The 18,722-nt window shown below is 40.0% G+C and overlaps 2 protein-coding genes across 6 annotated transcripts in view; one reads left to right on the top strand and one right to left on the bottom strand.

The window, feature by feature from the left end:
* MYO1E (myosin IE) overlaps positions 1 to 18,722 on the bottom strand; it is a 242,482-nt gene that overhangs the window by 86,299 nt on the left and 137,461 nt on the right. The window lies entirely within an intron of this gene.
* FAM81A (family with sequence similarity 81 member A) lies at positions 32 to 18,091 on the top strand. Of its 2 annotated transcripts, XM_017827521.1 has the most exons (11): positions 32 to 234; positions 2,108 to 2,477; positions 3,767 to 3,834; positions 4,391 to 4,468; positions 5,068 to 5,341; positions 6,127 to 6,245; positions 12,328 to 12,457; positions 13,673 to 13,779; positions 14,946 to 15,081; positions 15,460 to 15,655; positions 16,070 to 18,091. In XM_017827521.1, the coding sequence occupies exons 3-11, from the start codon at positions 3,788 to 3,790 to the stop codon at positions 16,207 to 16,209; spliced, it is 1,227 nt and encodes a 408-aa protein (XP_017683010.1). In that variant the 5' UTR covers positions 32 to 234; positions 2,108 to 2,477; positions 3,767 to 3,787; the 3' UTR covers positions 16,210 to 18,091. The 2 variants fall into 2 exon arrangements, with proteins under 2 accessions (XP_017683010.1, XP_017683011.1); XM_017827522.1 differs by lacking the exon at positions 4,391 to 4,468 and having other exon boundaries at positions 36 to 234.

Below are 18,722 nucleotides of genomic sequence, written 5' to 3'. Positions count from 1 at the left end.
CCCCGCTCCCATCCAGCGCTCCCTTCCAGCGCTCCCTTCCAGCGCTCCCCTGCGCTCCCAGCCCAGCCGCTCCGCGCAGCCGGCCGGGAAGGCAGACGGACGGACGGACGGACGGACAGACGGACGGGCCCCCGGCGGCGCAGCGGCGGTCACGGCGCTCGGGAGCGGAGCGGGGCTCGGACCGGGGATGCGCGGGAGCGGCGGGCAGCCCTGCCCTGCCCCGAGCCAGCACCGGTGAGTGAGCGCAGAGCCCGCCCCGGCTCTGTCCCTCCGTGTTGCATGGCCGTGAGTGGTGTGTGACCCGTGGTGTCCTGTCGCCTGTCGCACGCCCCGTGTTCCCCGCAGCCATCGCTGCGCCCACCCGTGACCCCGCGCCACGGGGCCGAGCCGCGGGCAGGGCAGGGCAGGGCAGGGCAGGGCAGGACAGGACTCCGGCGCCATCCCCCCGCTCAGAGCCCTCGGCACGGGCACGGCCGTCGCACCTGTTTCCCCAGAGGCCCCTTGGCCTGGCCCGGAGCCGCGGGCGCGGTCGCGGCGCTGCCGGGGGGTCCCTCCCGCACCCCCTCGCACCCCGCGTCCGAGTTCAGAGGGGCCGGCGGGGGCTGGTTCTCCCCGACACCGCCGCCTTTTGACCCGTCTTTTTGCTGAGGTGCAACACAAGGACTTTTTCTCTTACTCCAAAGCGTCGCCCCAGAGCACTTCAGAGTAACACTGGGAAGCTGCCGGGGTGGTGTCACACGTTCCCTGCGCAGCAACCAAAGCGGTTGCTATTTTAAGAAGAAAAGAGTGATTAAAGTGTTTGCCTAGGCAGGTATTTCAGTCTGCTTTGATTCCCGTGTGACTTGTGGCAAGTCACATAGCCCACCCCGTGCTTCACTTCCCTAGCAGCAACAGAAGGAAATTATGTTTTCAGGGATAATAATGCTTTCCTACCCCGCAGGCATATTGTGAGAATGAATGTGAAAAACACTCCGAGGTGCAGAGACATTACAGCAAGTATTAGACGTAGGTTATCATGGAAGATGAGGAACTGAACACTACAGATGAGATTATCCTTCATAACAGGAGAAATGGAGAATCCACAGAAAATAAACATGCAAGGCAGTCTGAGAAGTGGGGAATGGAAGCCACAGCACAAATAGCAAGGAGCGAACTGTACATTGCTAAAAGTGTTTTTTCATCGTGTTCCATGGGTGATTTTTACACATCTGATGTCAATGACTTAAAGAAACAATACGGAAGTAATCCATGTTTTTATGGAAAAGCTGCCCTGTGTTAGGCGAACTGTTATTTTTGGCAATCAGGCATACAGGTCACAGCTGGGGAAAATCTTTTGTCTTGTCCATGTGACAAGTATATTTGGAATATTCAGTAACCTAAATTAATCAACCCAATATTTACTGGGTTAATATATCATGACTTAAATTGCTATAGCAGTATTAAGTAGGAGATAACATCATTAAAATAAAATTAAGCACCTGTAGAGAGTATTTAAACTGGTATTTAACTTGGTCCCAGTTTACTGACATTATAATTGCAGCCATGTGAAATTACACTTCTCTGAATCCAGGTGTCAGAACATCTTATGTTTTCTTTTATATTTACTAGTCTAAGTTGGTATTACATACACTCATAGAGAAGGAATTTGTCATTAGTTCTGACATCTGTTTGTTACAGTTTATTGCACATATCTCCAAACTGCAGGAAAGTTTTGTACAACCGCTGAACAAGATCTTAAACACATCCTTTCTGGCTATTGGATCAGATCAAGAAATCCAATAACTGCTGATATTTCACTGTGACTGAGGGAAGTGCTTAAGTTAGCAACAACAAATGACTGAGACATTCATCTGTGTGACTTTTGTTCCATGTGCACAATTTCTCGAGATACTTGCATTTAGCTGCATGTCTAATGGTAATCTGGCAGAAAAAGTTAAAGCTTCAAGCAAACCTATGCTTCCTCTGCTGCAAACATTTTTTTCCAATTGATAATAAATAGATACCAAAGGCCATAAGATTAAAACACTGTTTGGTTGTCTTTTATAAGTTTATTTCACTAAGAGACTTCTACTGTGCCAACTTTAATATTTGTTCTTTGTTCTTCTAGGTAGCATCCAGTGCTTTGCTGCTGTAGCACACACAGCTCTTCTTAAATCAGTGGGATAACCCCTGTGTTTACAGTTAAACTGTGTTCAAATGCTTCACTGCATCAAGATCATTAAAATGTGTTAAGGCCCAGAGGTCTAAGAGTACATGATCTCAGGTGGTGTAACCGGGGGATACAGCCAGGAGGGACATCTGGAGAGTGGTGGCATTGCTTAAAAACCAACAACTGGGAAAGGATGGTGTGAGGAACAGATTGCAGAACTGGACCTTCAGTGTCTGGGCAGGATTTTGAACGCAGAAGTCATCACAATGATACCCAGCTCTTATACCCTGCTTTTTACTTATAGCCATGTAAGAACTTAAACAGGGAGGTAGGTATTGTTCTCTCTCTTCCATATGGGGAAACTGAGTCATTAGGCGTGGAAATAACTTGTCTGAAGTTCAGTGGGTCAGAGACTGAGCAAGGAGTTAAACTCTGACCTTCTGAATTCCTGTCTATTGTCATTGCTGCTCAGCAATCCACCTTCTCTTAAAACTATTTTTTTTCCTAATTTGTAGTTTCTGAAGCACCGTGCTATAAATAGAACACACACACTGTGACAATGTTTGCTCTCTGCTCTCAGGCACTGCTTTCATACATTTCTAAAGCACAAACATGCTTTGCATTCTGAGATCTCAGAGGGCAGCCTTATTGCTTCTTCACAATCACTGTTTGGCTATTTTATTTCCATAACCCATTTTTCTCTTTCTACTGGTAGAGCATAATGCACAGGATTTCATCAGCAATTGCAAAATTCTTTTCATACATCAGCCTTTAGTTTTCAGGGAGGATTTTAGGTTCCCAGGGAGTTCAGGCTTAGGCCGTTCTCATTCTCTTGATGCTTAAAAACGTTGATTTGTTTTATATAGGGTAGAATAGTTGGATTTGATTGAGGCTAACATCTTTGTCATTAATTTAATTTCTGTCAGCAGACAAAGCTTCTGAGCCAGGTACTGGTATCACAGTAAGATATTAAAATATCTTTCTGAAGCTATTGAATAGACCTACTCTGCTGCAATGTCTGTCACAGTCTGGCTGGCAGTGTCTAAAAATTAAAGCCATAATCTATATTCTTACCACAGAAGAATTTACTTACAACATAAAGTGTGATCATTTAGATTTCAAGACAAATTAGCAAAAGACTCAATTTTGCTAAACTATGCTGATGTCACACATTTTATTTAGGTTTCTGACTGCCAATGCTTTTACCTGAAAAGCACCTTATCCCTAATAATGTACTGTAATGAAACATTTGTATTTGACTCTCCAGTCAATATTATCCTAAGTTTTACGATAATCCTGTAGATCTTACTTTATTATTCATTAGTTAATTATGTCTGAGACCAGTAGACAGATTGGGGACAAGAAGTTTGTTTACCTTTGTCCTGCCAAACCGGTTCTGTAGGTCAACAGCAGATTTCAGTTTCAAGGCTGTCACCCTTGCCTTTTCAAGAGTATAATTTTCACTATAAAAAGCTTTTTAGCAGTTTTTAGTCTTCATTCTTTTGTATCTATTTTTAATCTTAAACTTTACTTAAAGGTGCACTTAAAGCAGAAGAATTTAGTCATGTCAGTGCCGATATAAACTACTCAATAATTCAATGTGTACTTTTTCAACAGACATAAATTATTGACCAGAAAATGGCCCACCGAAGCCCAATCTTCCCAACTCTTGCCCCTTCTGAAAGGTACAGTTTGGAATATAAAAATTAAAATCTTCGTATTGCAGAGTATTATGTGTCTCTTGATTCCCTATATATAGTAATGCCGTGGCTTGGGACTTTGGCATTAGTATGCAAAGCAAAGTGAAATACTGTAAACATTCAAATCATGGCCCAAATCACAATTCCTTGCTCAGCTTTTACTTAACCATTTCCCAAATAAATTAAATAACTTAAACTGTAACTGAGTAGAAGTCCAACAATACTTTATTTTAGCCAGACTTCTAATAGCATGGAACGAGTGTGAAAATTCAGAGCCAAAAGTGACCTGTATTAAGAGTCCTCATGCATCTCTAACAGTATCATCATGGTGAAACTGAACTGCTGATTTGGCTTATTAATAGGAATGAAAATGAGAATGCACAGTAAATAATACTGTTCTAAGAAAAGATCTCCTCTTTCAAAGTGGGGTTGAACTTGTATCTTCCCCTTATGCTTCTGAAAGTTTTCATTATTCTTTACAGAATATAGTGGCAGGAAAAGATTGCATGCATTAGCAGCCTAATTTCAGTTTTACTTTCAGCACCCATGAGCTCCATTGCATTCCATGGAAGCTATGCAAGTGCACTGCACCCTTGAAAAATATAGACAAATATTCAAGGTACCCAAATGTAAGCTATTTTGGGGGGAAAATTTGTGTTCTAAGACTGTGAGAAGTTTGTAATAATTTTGATCTTTCTATACCCACATATGCTCCTGTCCAGTTCATGGGGGAACAAGCTTCTGTGTGTGTTAGAGACTGAAAAAAGGAATTGACACAGGCTACTGCTTTTTAATCTCAGTCTGTTTGCATTTGATTTACAATACCTACCTTCTACAGCTACGGCTTAGATTAAGCCTGAGAACTGCAGAGACAAATAACATTACTTTTGAAACTCAATAAAGGGGCTTGAATTTGGATTCTTAATCAAACTCTAGTTCTGAATTGTAGCTACTTTTATTATGCTAATGTCCTTTTCTTAAGATCCTATGCTTTCGTAAGCTCCCTTAAGGGGAATGACAGGGAGCCTGACCCGCCTTTGTACAAGACACAGCAGTAGCCAACACAGCACCCGCTTATTTGTAGGAGTGGGCCCTCTCTCTGTGAGTATTTTGGGGCTTCTCCCAGTACTCAGATAGCATTGCACTGTCTCCCGTGGAAAGACACTGCAGAGTTTTGTGTGGGAACTTAACAATATCTTGGATATTCTTCTGCACTAGACGGGTTCGGAACATCCCGCTGCACAGCCAGGCACTGACGGCGGTGCCGCTGGCATCTGCCAGCCTGGTGGATCAGCTGGAAGACAGGATCCTAAGCCATGAGAAAACAACGGCGGCCCTTGTGGAACACGCTTTCCGCATTAAGGAGGACATTGTTCACACTCTGCACAGAATGCAGAACAAAGGGGGGGGAGACCGGCTGGCCCGGCAGCTCTTGGAGGAGCACATCCGAAACATAACGGCCATAGTGAGGCAGCTCAATCGGGACATTGAGGTATGTCGGGAATGTTCCACGGCACTAACGCCATCCCAGCCACTTATTCCTGCTAATTTCCTAAGAAAGTTTATAGCACAGGATAAGCAGAGGTCAGACGAGGTCTGAAGATCCTGTAAGTTTATAAACTGTTTTTACAACTTGAAAAAGTGTTTGCAAATTACATAATTCTTTCGGGGGCTATGAAAATAGCACAGGATATTAGCATATAAACACAGAAGCCTTTGTGGTTCTAATAAGCTTGCTTTCAAAAGCTGCACTGGAAAATCTTGAAAAAATGAATTAATGCGACACTAATACCCAGCTCAAGTTCAGTCCAAAGGCTGTGCTGTGTAAACACTAGGAAATGCCTGAGCTCTGTAATAAACTGTCTTTCCCTTCTGACTCACTGATGACACCAAGTAACCAAACCCAACTGCTCATTTTTATGACCTAATCCTCTGCAGATCCATGACTTCACATGTGACCTCTGCTGCAGTGAGCAACAGGGGTGTGGTGGGGAAAATGAAAGGATAAAACCCAATATTTTTTTATCCTTTCATTTTTATTGTCAAGTTATACTTTATGCATATTATGGTATTTATGTGCAGATTGGACACTAATAACAAGAAATAATAAAATGCCTAAAAGATATCTGGTTTAGTACATTGCAGGACAAAGTTTTAATAAAGTAATAACAAAATGGTATCTGAGGGTACTGAACGACTGAAAAATAGTGAGTGACATTTTCAGTGTACATTAAATGTGACATACTGAGCTTTTATTTGCATATGAATGCTTTGTAGATGCTGCAGGAACAGATACGTGTCAGAGACAATCTCAGCTACGGAACAAATTCTACCCTGAAGAGTCTGGAAATGCGGCAGCTTTCTGGCTTAGGGGATCTTCGGGGAAGAGTTGCAAGGTAAAAGTCAACATGCAACTGTATTTTGGGGGCTAGTTAATGTTGCTTTAATCTCGAAGTATTAATGTGAATGATAATGGGCTGAATTCAACTTTGGCAAAATTCCCAGGATAATTTTGTTCTATGTTGAATGAATAATAATCCTTTGCATTCCAGTATTACGTATTAAACTTAATAATATCACACTTAATTCCTAAAATTCCTGAAATTAGTTTTAAATAAATTACTTTGAATTCCTCTGGCAAATTTGGATTTGGTTCAGCTTTAAAAAGTACTGTGGTTAGACTCATGTATCTTTGAAACACATTAATTAGCACAATTAGAAAGACAGCACGGAACAATCTGCACTTGTGAAGAACAAAATAGTTGCACATTTTTGCATATGTTTTAGAAATAAAAATCTGCACATTCAGTTGTTGGTTAGCCATATTAAAACCCACAGGCTACGTGACACATAAGGAACAGAAGGCTATACAATAATAGAGGTTTTACAGGCTGCCTGATACTCCAGCTTACAATTGTGCAGCTACACAGACTTCACTGTGCCATCAATGCCACGTTTACAAACCCCAGTACAGCAACACTGGCTTAAGTGTCCCTAAAGGTGAACACAAAAGACAGAGGATATGTACAGCTACAGGGAAAGGACCTAATCTGGCCTAAAGCAGCTTGGCTGATAACTCTGATGGAGCTACACTTGTCCTGAATTTGACCCGTTGTCTATATTGTACAGGTAATTTTTCTTTCTTCTTTGTACATCAGCTGATTTAGTGATAACCTTCAAAAGGCTACAGAAAAAATCAGGGCGGAATTTTCTTGAACTGAAGTTTTCTCATAAATTATTCAGTTGCCTGAAGCTTCCACTGTAGCTTTCATAGCCCATTTTGTAAAGAATACTTCAGAGAGGTTTTAAAAAGAATTAAAAATTTAGTAAGTTATGCACTATGCTTTAGCAAAAATGAATGAACTAGTTTATTTTGTCAAATCAGAAAACTGATTGAAAGAGAAAGACACACACACACACACGTATCTCGCTGAAAAATCCCCTTAAATACATGCCTAGATCTTCCTGCTTCTTTATATAAAAAGTCCACTTTGAGATCATACTACATCCTGACAGGGGTCCACACTTGGAGCAACACCATTATTGACACCTTGGGAAGCAAAATGTAGTGTCTTTGCCTTCAATAACAGAACTCAAGAGAAGAAACAGGTGCTGGCCTGGACGTCAAAGCAGGGCCCTTGCCTGCCCTGAGTGCTCAGAAGGGGAGTGGTGAGGGACTGGCACACTCTGTGCCAGAGTTTCCTCCTTTATTTACTGAGGGCACCGCCCTGGTACTGTGCTTGGGTTGCAATTTATCTGATAATTGTATGAGATTAAACCCATCTGCCTTATGTCAGACTGTGCAACAACTGCAGGCTATTTGTAGTCATTACCCTAAGAGAATCAGTTTATTGTCTTTTAACTGTTATCTTTGCTTGTGCCCTCTGTGCTTCTATTCAGCATGCTCTCTACAGACAAAAATTCCCTGAATGAGGAAGAAAAAAATATCTTCCCTTTATCAGAAATCAAGTTAAAGCAGTGTTCCGTGAGGGAAAACTGTTTGCCTTTATTTACAGACATATTCTACTTTGAAAATTAGTGTTGCTGTGAATAATGATTACAGCACCAGCTGGAGAATATGGTCAAGACAGTGGTTTGTTGTGCTGTTGGCACAATACAGAATTTTCCCTGGGATAAACAGTTTCTGATTACTCTAGCCAACGTTCCTTATGTAAAATAAACTTTACTCACCTAATCCAATTTTACTTTCACATCTAGCCGTGCTAGCTTTCAGAAGAGTTCAGAGTGAAACATTAGAAACATGATCAAGTTCCTGTGGGTCACCAACTTACTCTGCATCAGCTTTCAGCCCCAGTGAAGGTGTGGCTCGGGCTGCAGTGACAGGCTCACTAACTCCGAGTTCAGCCTGTGTGCTCTGGGCTGGTGGTGTGCAGACACACCCTTGGTGTGGCTCAGCTCATACACACTGCACTACAGTAAATCCCAAAATCTGAGCCCTTTGGTCATGTAATAGTTTTAGTGCTGGTCTTAGGATTCTGGCCAAATTTCAGTTCCAGTAATGACATGCACATTAAACATCCTATTCGACTTCAATATTGGAGAGAGTGGTGTTTATTTCCTAACACCAAATGTTCTGTAACATGTCAATATATCATCAAACAACTGTCTCGTTATGTCTTGAGGGTTGCTGCTTCTAATGATGAGAACAGGGATCCCTACATGCACATGCAGTTCTGAAGCACAGCTCCAAACCACACTCCCCTGGTTTGGAGGAATGAGGTTTGGACACACCTCACTCACATCATAAAATCAACTACTATTGGTATCAGAAAATGACTGAATACACATTGCAGCTCATGTCTTTGGACCATTTCTCAATAAGCACAATTTATGGATGAACTTGTAAAGCATTATCACAGCGTTCACCATGAAGGATTCCCAAGAATCAGCATGATTATTAACTTTAAGAAAAAATATTACCTCTGTTAAATACAGTGACACATTCAGCAGAGAATTAGATAGGTGCCAGTAGATCCATTTCTCCAGCCTCCTGTCCCTGATGTTCTCAATTTTATATAGCATAGATTTAACAATTCTTTTTCTAGTGATACTAAGTCATAAAATTCAGTAGTAGTACCTTATCATTTATTTAGAGAATTACTTGTGTACTATGAACATTTGTCTGGAAAGTTTAAATGCAGCAGCCTCCTTGTAAAGATATCAATAGCTGTCTCTAGAAGCTTCCTGATGGCTAAAACATCCAGAGAAACAGCAACTCTGCGTGTTCTAACTGGGCCTACTTTGCATATAGAGATGATTTTTTTATATACATTATAGAACTGATTCATTTCAGACAACCTGGACTCATTAGATGTGGGCAGATTTTCCTGCACTGCACAGAAAATGAGTCTGATGCGTCTGGGACGCGCTGAATTTGTGAACTTCTTGGGTACAATAAATCTGCTGTGCTCTGGCTCTTGCTGTGTAGGAGGTGAGCAGGGGGGGCTGCTCTGGGCTCCTGGGCCACACCAGCACCATCCAGCAGCTCTGCTGGTCCTTCCTGCTGCCTGCCCTGCACGTGTCAACTTGCCTTTCACTGCTTGTTTTTCACTGAAACACTGGCATTTTAATTGAAAACCCTCCTGTTATAATAGAACAGGAACATTAACATCTCTCTGGGTACCAGCACAGCACAGGTATAGAGTCCCCAGGTGCAGAGTATTGGCCTAGCTCTCAGCCTTATCTAGGCTCTAGTGATACCAACTGGAGCAACCACTGTCTTTGGATTTCTTAGAGGTTGAAGACAACAAAAATGCTCTTCAGTGTGCCAGAAAAATAACTACTACTTTTGCTTACTACAGCTTGGAAGGCAGTTGTTTGATAATTTAACTGTTTATAATAAACTTTACTGGTTTCTAGAATTCTACTACATTCTGAAATCGAGGATAATACTTAGCAGTATGAAAACTCTCCATTTAGTCTTCATTTACCAATCTCCCCTAAGTACACAGCTTGCAATCAGAACTTTCAGAAATTGTCCCCCCAAATGAAACAGTAGCAAAATGAACACATTCCAGTGCACCTTTGGTCCAAATTTCAACAGTGCATGTTTGCAACTGCATATGAAAAACTGCCCTGGGTTGTTCTTATGGACAGCTTCAGTATTTCAGAGAATTATTTATTGTGCACTTCTCTGTACAAAACTGTTTTATACTCAGCTTTTGTATTTTTAAACTAGTATCCATCCTAGAAATCTTAATCTATTTCTCCTGTCTTTCCTTGTGCTTTTAGGATGACCAAACCTTGAAACTTGTTTCCAACTTCTGTCTTTATACCCATAGCCCCCTGGCTACATCTATAGAGATTAAATCAAATACAGTGTTCAGAAACATGTATTTCTATTTTTAAGAAGACTTCTATTGTCATTTTAATATGAATCCATAAAGAAGACTCAAAAAAGAGCTTCCAGAGGTGTGGGGAATTCAGTGGGGATTATAGTGTGCCATTTTTTTTCTCCCCTCTCTCTCTCTTTTTTTTTTTAACAGGGAAAAATTGCAAGCTATAATGTTCCCTTGTATTTAGATTGTTGATTATCTTCCAACCCATCATTCGGTAGAAACCTGAATCAAAAGTGTTAGAAAGCCCATGCTTTTCCATATGTTCATCTCATTATTGCCTCCCTTTCTGTTTGAAAGCCAGTGGAAGCAAGGAGTGAAGTTATTTAACTGTCCTAACTTTTTAACTCAAAATGTGTACTCACATAGTTAATGTCAGAACCTCATTCTTTGACACTGAACACTAACATTTTCTTCCAGGTCAAAACTGATCAGGTGTTTGTGGGTGTGTACAACAGTTATACAGAAAAACCAAAATAATCTGATCAATACACACCAGGCTGACACTAAATTAACACAGTCAGAATTTTAGTGTTTCAGTTGCCATGGAACTACATGGACCCTTTGACCAGGTAACTGAGTTCCATGAAGAAAAGAAATGCTCTGTGATTAAAGCCAGAACATTTATTTGCTTTAAAAAGAATTACAGATGCTCGCTGTTTACATTTGCTTCAGTAGTTTCAAAGCTGTTGCTTTTTATATTTTCAGTCATGCCTCAGAGAAACAAAACTAACCATTTTTGGAGCCCACAGCATTTTGGTGATTAGATGTGAGATGATTTCATTGCTCTGATTCTCTCTGATCATAACAACGGGGAGAGATTTGGTTTTCCTCATCTTTCTAAAAGAAGTGCCTGATTGTGAGACCCAGAAGTAAAGTTCAGTGCTGTGTAAACCTCAGCTGGTCTTCCTACAGATATTACTCACTGCTCTCACTGTGCTCAACCGCTACACCATCAATTGATTTCCAAAACTTTTATAATGTCTATGTGCTATTTTGCATGACTGATGATTTTCTTATTGAAATCGTACCATAATAATAAGCAAATGCTCCATTTGCCATCTTAGTTGGGACTTTCCCTTCATGTTTAATGATAATGGCAGTTACTGTAACCGAGGTGATGAAAATGCATGTTGAAACCAAAGCCTGCAAACTGAAATGTGGCTAAAAAGAGCATAAAGTGTGTCATTGGTTTAGGTAATGACTTAACCTGCCTCAGCTTGTTCCATTTTATTACCTTTTTCTCCCTCAGATTGTGACTGCTGTCTGTTCCCCATCAGTTTTCTAGATCAAATTTGGTAACATTGCTGGTTACATATTTCCCTTAGCAAAAAACTGTCCATGAGTCATACTTCACAGAGGTCTTACTCCTGAAATCACAGTATGTACATTTTTACAGCTCAGTTAATGCCTTTATTGTATTACTGTAGATGAAATCCACCTGGTCAAATTCTTTTTGAAATCTGGTAGAAAATGCACATATTCTAGAGCACATTTAGACTGAAAATGTTACAGCATCAAATGTTCCAACGTGAAGAAAAGAAACAATAATTATTGTGTTCCAGGACTTCATTTCATAATCTTTTCTGAGACAAAATTGCCACTGCTTTCAGTGACAATTTAGTTATTTACCTAAATAAAGACTAAGAACTGTAAAATTTGCCCCGTGTTGTTTACTACATATATTAATTGTATACTACTGTTTCACAAATAAAAATACAAAGCTACAATCATGAAAAAATGGTCCTTAATCATTAAGGCTTCTCATCATGTAGGCAAAATCATACACACCCAATCAGATGTATTCTGGAGTATGACAAAAACCCAAGGTAATGCAATTGTGCACCTTTGCCTTTCTGATGTGATTTCCCTGACTGATAACACAGCCTGCCCATATCGTGGCAGTGCCAAGATGACTGAAATGTGTGTGTCAGACTATTGGACCTCGAGCCCATTTGGGAGCAGTTTGCTGAATACTATGAGATATACGTGACAATTCTTACAGTCTCATAAGACATTGTTTCCCTAGACCAGAAATGGCCAGTATAAACTGGAAAATTTAAAAAGCCTGAACCTCCTATTCTATGTAGCTGTTGCTTTTTTCTTTTATCTATTCAAACAGGTGTGATGCTGGGTTAGCCAGACTGTCTGCAGAGCATAAAATTACATATGAAAGACTTCAGAGCCTAAGTAAAGACCAACACACCTCCAAGCTGATCTTAGAATCTAAAATCAAAGAGGCAGAAATACAGGTATGGTATTTAGACCAAAGCAATCCATGTACAGGTAAGCGTTACAGTCTAATTCCCACAGATTCCAGTACTGTTAATTATTATCCTGGGAGGTCACAGATTTACAAATGGAGAGGTGTAGCTGCTCACAGTCGTTATTACATTGAAGATTGGTACCTACCTGCATTAGTGTACTGGTCTAACTGAAAAAAGGTCCTTAATTTCTGCCTTCAGCATGCTGTGTAGAAGGGACTAGTGTGTAAAGGCATCTGAAAGGACTCCAGGAATGAACAAAAGTCAGTGATTTCTGGCCTGAATGGCTTCCTGAGGTTGGAATGTGAACGTGGCATGGATGCTCCACAAAACTACAACAATGCAAGCATCAGTGTCTCTCCCTGTATGTTTTGGCCTTCCCAGGATGATTCTTTATCTGTTTGAACACAATTTTTGAAGGTCTGCAAAACAAAACCGGCTCTGGGTTCTGTGAATCCATTAATCTGTCCGTCAGGTTTCTCTTCCATTGGGTTTGAGAATGGAAGTGAGCACTAGATACAAGCAGAGACTTGTGACATTAAGGAAAAGGATTCTTCATATCTCCATCTCAAGGCCTTCCCATTTTCTTGGTCAACAAAAGTATTTTACATCTTCATTTTGCGGTAGGTAAATGGTTAAAATCCACTTTACCTTTCTCAGAAGGCTCAGTGTAGTACCTTAGCATGTCAGGAGGATGTTGTCATGCATCTTGTAAGCCAGAACTGTTTTGTGAAAGTGGGATGATTGTTTTGGTGAGAAATATTTTCTTCTAATAATGTCCTATCCCCAGTTAAACCCAGCCCTTCTGTCCCTGCAGTAGCCATTACACACAGAGTGATGGAGCACACCCCTCACTGCTGGTGGAGTGCTTTGCTATTTATTTACTGTGCTTATGTGGCAATGTGGAGATGTATGGATTCTGCAAATCCAGCTGTCTCAAGGGGGGAGCAGGGAGATGCTTTCAAGGCAAAACTATTGCAATTATTTAAGGCAAAAAAAAAATTACAGTTTTCAAAATGTTGATACTTTCATGTTAAGAGATATTGTATTTTTCAAGATAAAGTAAAATATGCCAATTCAATAATTTCAGAAATGTTAGCGGAAGTGATCTCTCTAAGACCTTCCCTGCTGTTATGAAAATGTCCCAGGTGAAACTGTGATGAAATGCTGCTGAAAAATAGTAAATTCTGAATTTTGTTTCAGATTTCTCACCTGCTGAGCAGAGTAGAGCAATCGATAATGCAGCAAGAAGCAAAGCTCAAGGTTGCCTACAAAGAGAGCAACCAACAGCTACAACTCCTGGACACCAAGTAAGTGCTGCTGCCCTGCACCCTGGGAGGCAGGGCCTCAGTTTTCCAAGTCTGACTGTTGCAATCTTCAGGTCTACAAAAGCATGAACCTCTCTGAATACGTGTTTGCTCCACAGATATTACGAAAGCACAATGGTCGGTCAAGTGGGACTTGCTTTCACCAGGAATCCTGCCTCTGGTGTGCTTAGGCAATTTTGAAAAGTTCATTAAGTCCCTAGTTAAGTATTTGGGCAGAACTCAAATGACACAACTAAGGATTTTTGTAAGAGTGGCCTGGTGCCTTCCTTGCTCTTCTGCAAGAACTGTGCCAAATAATGAAAGCTGGAGGTGGCTGTCCAGAGCAGGGCAAAATGTTCAACTCAAGCAGGAAGCATAGCACAGCATTCACAAAGTGTTACTGCTTTGAATTGGCTTCAAACACGAATATAACTGAAATACCTAAATTATTAATGATAAGCTACTGTGCTACTACCAGACATTATATGGGGACATTATATTCAATTCAGATATTAACTCCTCTCCAGGCAGTTCTGGTATAAGCCATCCACATCCTTGTTCCTTACTGCTTATTGCCATCCTCCTGCAATCCCACCAGTTACACCAATAGAACTGTGTAACCAGCAAACCAGCAAACTGTGTACACCAGTAGAACAGTAGAACCAGCAAACCAGATGAGAGAATAGACCCAGATTTCAAATGCTCAAGGGAGAAAAGAAACAGTTTCATTGGCACATTTGGTTGGTGTGAAGCTGAGGTGGGTACAGGCAGTGTAAGTGGGGCCACTTGAACCAGCATTGCCACCAAAATAAATGGTTACCAAATCTTTGTTCTGGTTTAAGACCTCTGGGCACAAAGATTATAATCTGAATGGATGATCAGATTCTATTTTCAATACCACAATGAATTTTCATCTGCTAGGCTTCAAAATTTGTGATGAGTTTTGTATAAATAACTGCTATTTTGTTGTGCTCTTTCACCTTTGTTTTCTAAAACAATGTTACTTTATCCAGTTTAGTAGCCTTACAATTCAAAGACTCACCTTAATATGGAGAGAAGAATGTATCAAATTGCCATTATGTTATTTTATGAACACGTTCATTAAAAAAGTCACTGCTGAATGACCAGTTCTGCCCTTTTGTACCTGCTAATTTCTGTTGTGCTCTTAGATTAAAAAATGCCATTGAGGAACTCAGCAGTCAGATTTTGTCTGCACGTAGCTGGTTGGAACAGGAACATGAAAAGATTGAAAAAGAGCTTGTGCAAAAAGTTGAACAACTCTCACTGACTTTTAAGGAAAACACGGTAAGTTTCTCTAAAATATTCTATAGTACTGCTCAGGAAGTATTCAAAATGCTTTATTAATAACTAAGATGATATAATTGAGCTACTATTTGAGTGAGATTTTCAAACTGCCTCTGTATTTGCCTAAGTGTCTTCACTGATGTAAAGTGTAACATTCCCACAACCTGAGAATTTTTCAATAAATCTGATCACTGCTAAACAGATCAGTATTTTAGCCTACAGTAATCAAGTCAGTTAAAATAATTTTATAAAAAAGTATAATTCCTTATACCTTTGAATTCCAGATCAAAGACATTCAATATCTATTTAATATTTTTGAAAGACTACTGTTATTTCATATGCAGAGTAAATCATTAAAATTCTTTTTCTGGGCTCCAGGAAATGAGTGAGAGAGCTTTTGAGATGAAATTCAACCAAATGGCAGAGAAAATTGAGAAAATAGAAGAAATGCAGAAGATAACCATGGAAGCACATGAAGCAAAACAGACTGAAGAAAGGATAAATATTCGCATTGGCAAACTCCAAAATGAGATAAACGAAGATATAAAAGAAATGAAAGCCGAAGTTAATGCTGGTAGGACCATAGTCATCAAGTCCTTTTTTCTGAATTGTGGTAACGGTGATCAACTTATAAGAATATACAAAATGTCCTTGTTTGTATCACAGTAATTTAAATACTTTTGGGGCAGATGTAATGGCTACACCTGTGGCATTAATCAGGATTTTCACTGTGTGTGGCATTCCCAGCAATAAGGGGTATTACTGTTATCTTGCCAGCTTGGCAGTGCCCTCCTCAGAGCACACACAGCCATAGCTCGGCTGTGACCAGGGGCATTTTTGCCACCAACAGTTACATCCTATTTTCCTTCAGAACTTTTGCTCTTCCTAGTGCAAAGCAGGGTGTTACAGTGGGAAGCCCATTCTGACAGTGGTTATGTGATGCTCTTGCTCTTGGGTATGAACTAATGGAATTCTCACCTGCAACTAGGATTTGCAGCCATCTATGAGAGCATTGGGTCTCTGCGGCAAGTTCTAGAAGCAAAAATGAAGCTGGACAGAGATGAACTACAGAAGCAGATCCACCAAATGAAGCAGGAGGTTCCAAGATGGGGAGAGGCTGGACCATGACTGCAAGATTTTGTCTGAGAGATTCATGTTTACCTGGCTCAGCAGGCAGACTCTAGTCTTGTTCCAGTCTGTGACCCAAATTACCTGCATGTACCAGTGACATGCTGCTGTTGCCCAGGTCTGTGTGTTGGCTCAAAGCAGTAAATGCAGGCTCTTCATGGATAACCAACAACCAGCCCTCAGGGCTGAGGTGCTCATTTGCCACTGCACTACTCTGGTTGCTGTCAGGAAATTAAGCACTGTGTAAAACTGGAGTAATATATTGGTGAAGCTGGCACCTCATTTGCTAAAGGCATTCCAGTTTTGCAGGCTTGGGCAGTATATATATATATAAATATATATACTTTTATATATAAGCACCTGCACCCACCCCATTCCACCCTATCCCTCTTTTTTAAAAAAATAAAGACAACTTGATATAATTTGCTTAATCTGAATTTGGCAAGGTTCTCCATCTTGAGGCAAATTACTTAGTTGAAATCAGTGGACGTTTTTACAGTGACTTTCTCTACTATTGACTTCCTGGGGAGGTAGAATTGGCACTAAAAAAACCGATGTTCAAAACCTAGATGCCATCAGAAAATGTTTGTTTAGTTTTGCAAATATCCTCTGTGTGTGAAAACTAAATAGTGTTATATAATGTAGTTGTAGACTAAGATGATTCATCAACAACATAAGAAACTTTAATCACATGGTCTTAAGTATTGTAACCTTTTAGAATTAACAACCAGGTGGAGCTGAGACAAGGTAAAACATGTATATAAAATATTTTTTAAGTGCGCATGTGTTCCTGTGACTTGCTTCATTGTATTGATAAAAACTTAGAAAGGTTTGAAAACAAAAGAGAAGGTGATAATCTAACCTAGCCTGGAGAATGTAATGCAAAATAAAATGCAGTTTATGTTCTCCTTAGAAATATTCATTGAAGTAAAAGAACTGATTCATCATATTTAAGTAGACTAATAGTTTAGCAGATTCAAATTGCTAATTGCATTCACAGTATTTCCAGATAATAATTTCCATTCACAGAAGGGATTACATAATCAAAGTCAGCACCCATGGGGCATATTAATCTAGATAGGAAAAAATACATATGTTAATTTGACTTCCTCATTAAGAGCATGATATATTGCTCCTCATGTTTGCAAGTCATGCAGGATTAAACACTTGAGAAGAATAAAAGACCTCATCCAGTATCCTATTAATTTACACTATTAACAGTAATTCATATACAAAAATACAACTAATTCACACAATTCACATTAGTGTTAACATAAATAAATAAATAGGATGTCTCTACACTATTGTTAGTGGATTTTTCTTTCAGCTAGTATTGCAAAAACTATTCTTAGTTGGAAAATCAGTGGCAAATTTCTCATCACTTCCATGAAAGATGGTTTGGCCCACAGAGTCACCATATTTAAAACAAACAAAGAATAAAAAACCTGCTCCAAAAACTTACACCATTAACTTGAGTAAGACAGTGTAGTGTGTAAAAATCAAGGAAATGCACTCATCTTTACAGGTCTAACACCTCATTTTATATTCACTTCCTATATAGTTGAAAGCAGTTCAAAGTCTCAAAGATACATGAAGCTTTTGCAGCTCTGGCTTCCAATGCTGACACAAAGCAGCAATGACAGAGGCAGCTTTGTTACCATCCATGTGCCCATGAAATGTATTTACAAAGGCAGCTAAGGGGAAAGGCCAGTTCCCTAAAGAGACACAATGAAACACTTGCAAATATTTCTTAAGAATTGTCTTAAAAATTGATTCTTACTCCACATATGTATTCTTATCTATTCTTAAATATTCAGCTGTGTGCAGTGGAAAAGCTATTACTGATGTTTCACGTAAAAAAACAAAAAAAGAAAATAACAAAGAAAGAAACAAAAAGAGACAGAACAAACACCAAATAATTTTTTTTTCTTGGAAGTCGGTACCTGAGGGAATCTGGTATGATATGAAGAGCATACAAGGAATCAGAGAAACAATTTATTCAGGATTTTAATAAAATGTTTCTCTTGTAAAAATCTCGTGTGATTGATCCGTATAAAAAACAACACACGAAGCCCTATCCAATTTTACTTTTTCTGGTTTAAAAATGTTTTTCCCTAAATTTCAGCTAAAGCAAATAACTAAGAGCCCAAATAAAATAATATTGAGGTAAAACTTAATGTCAAGCCATGTCTTCAAGCTCTGAAGTGCTCCCTGGAGGGAGACACAGGTCAACAATGTCTTGTCCGCACAGGCTGCCAGGGAGTGCTCATATGGGATAAGTGAGTTCTTCAAGGGACAGTGGGAGTCCTGTGTCTTCATCTTAACCTCATATGGCAGAATTCTCCCCTCAGGAACAGCAAGGCCTCCGGGGAACACCCAGGGAGCCAGGAGGGCAGTGCACAGACACTACCAGAGCTTCACTGTGAGCCCTGACCTGCAGACATCCTGCAAAGCCAAACAGAAGGAAACAGCTGGGCCTGAAAGTGGAGCTGCCCCTTTATTTTCCCTTCCAC

This window comes from Lepidothrix coronata, unplaced genomic scaffold (genome assembly GCF_001604755.1).
Source record: "Lepidothrix coronata isolate B3197 unplaced genomic scaffold, Lepidothrix_coronata-1.0 Scaffold140, whole genome shotgun sequence".
Lineage (NCBI taxonomy): Eukaryota > Metazoa > Chordata > Aves > Passeriformes > Pipridae > Lepidothrix > Lepidothrix coronata.
The sequence above is the reverse complement of the archived record's forward strand: the minus strand, read 5'-3'. Positions and strand labels throughout refer to the sequence as shown.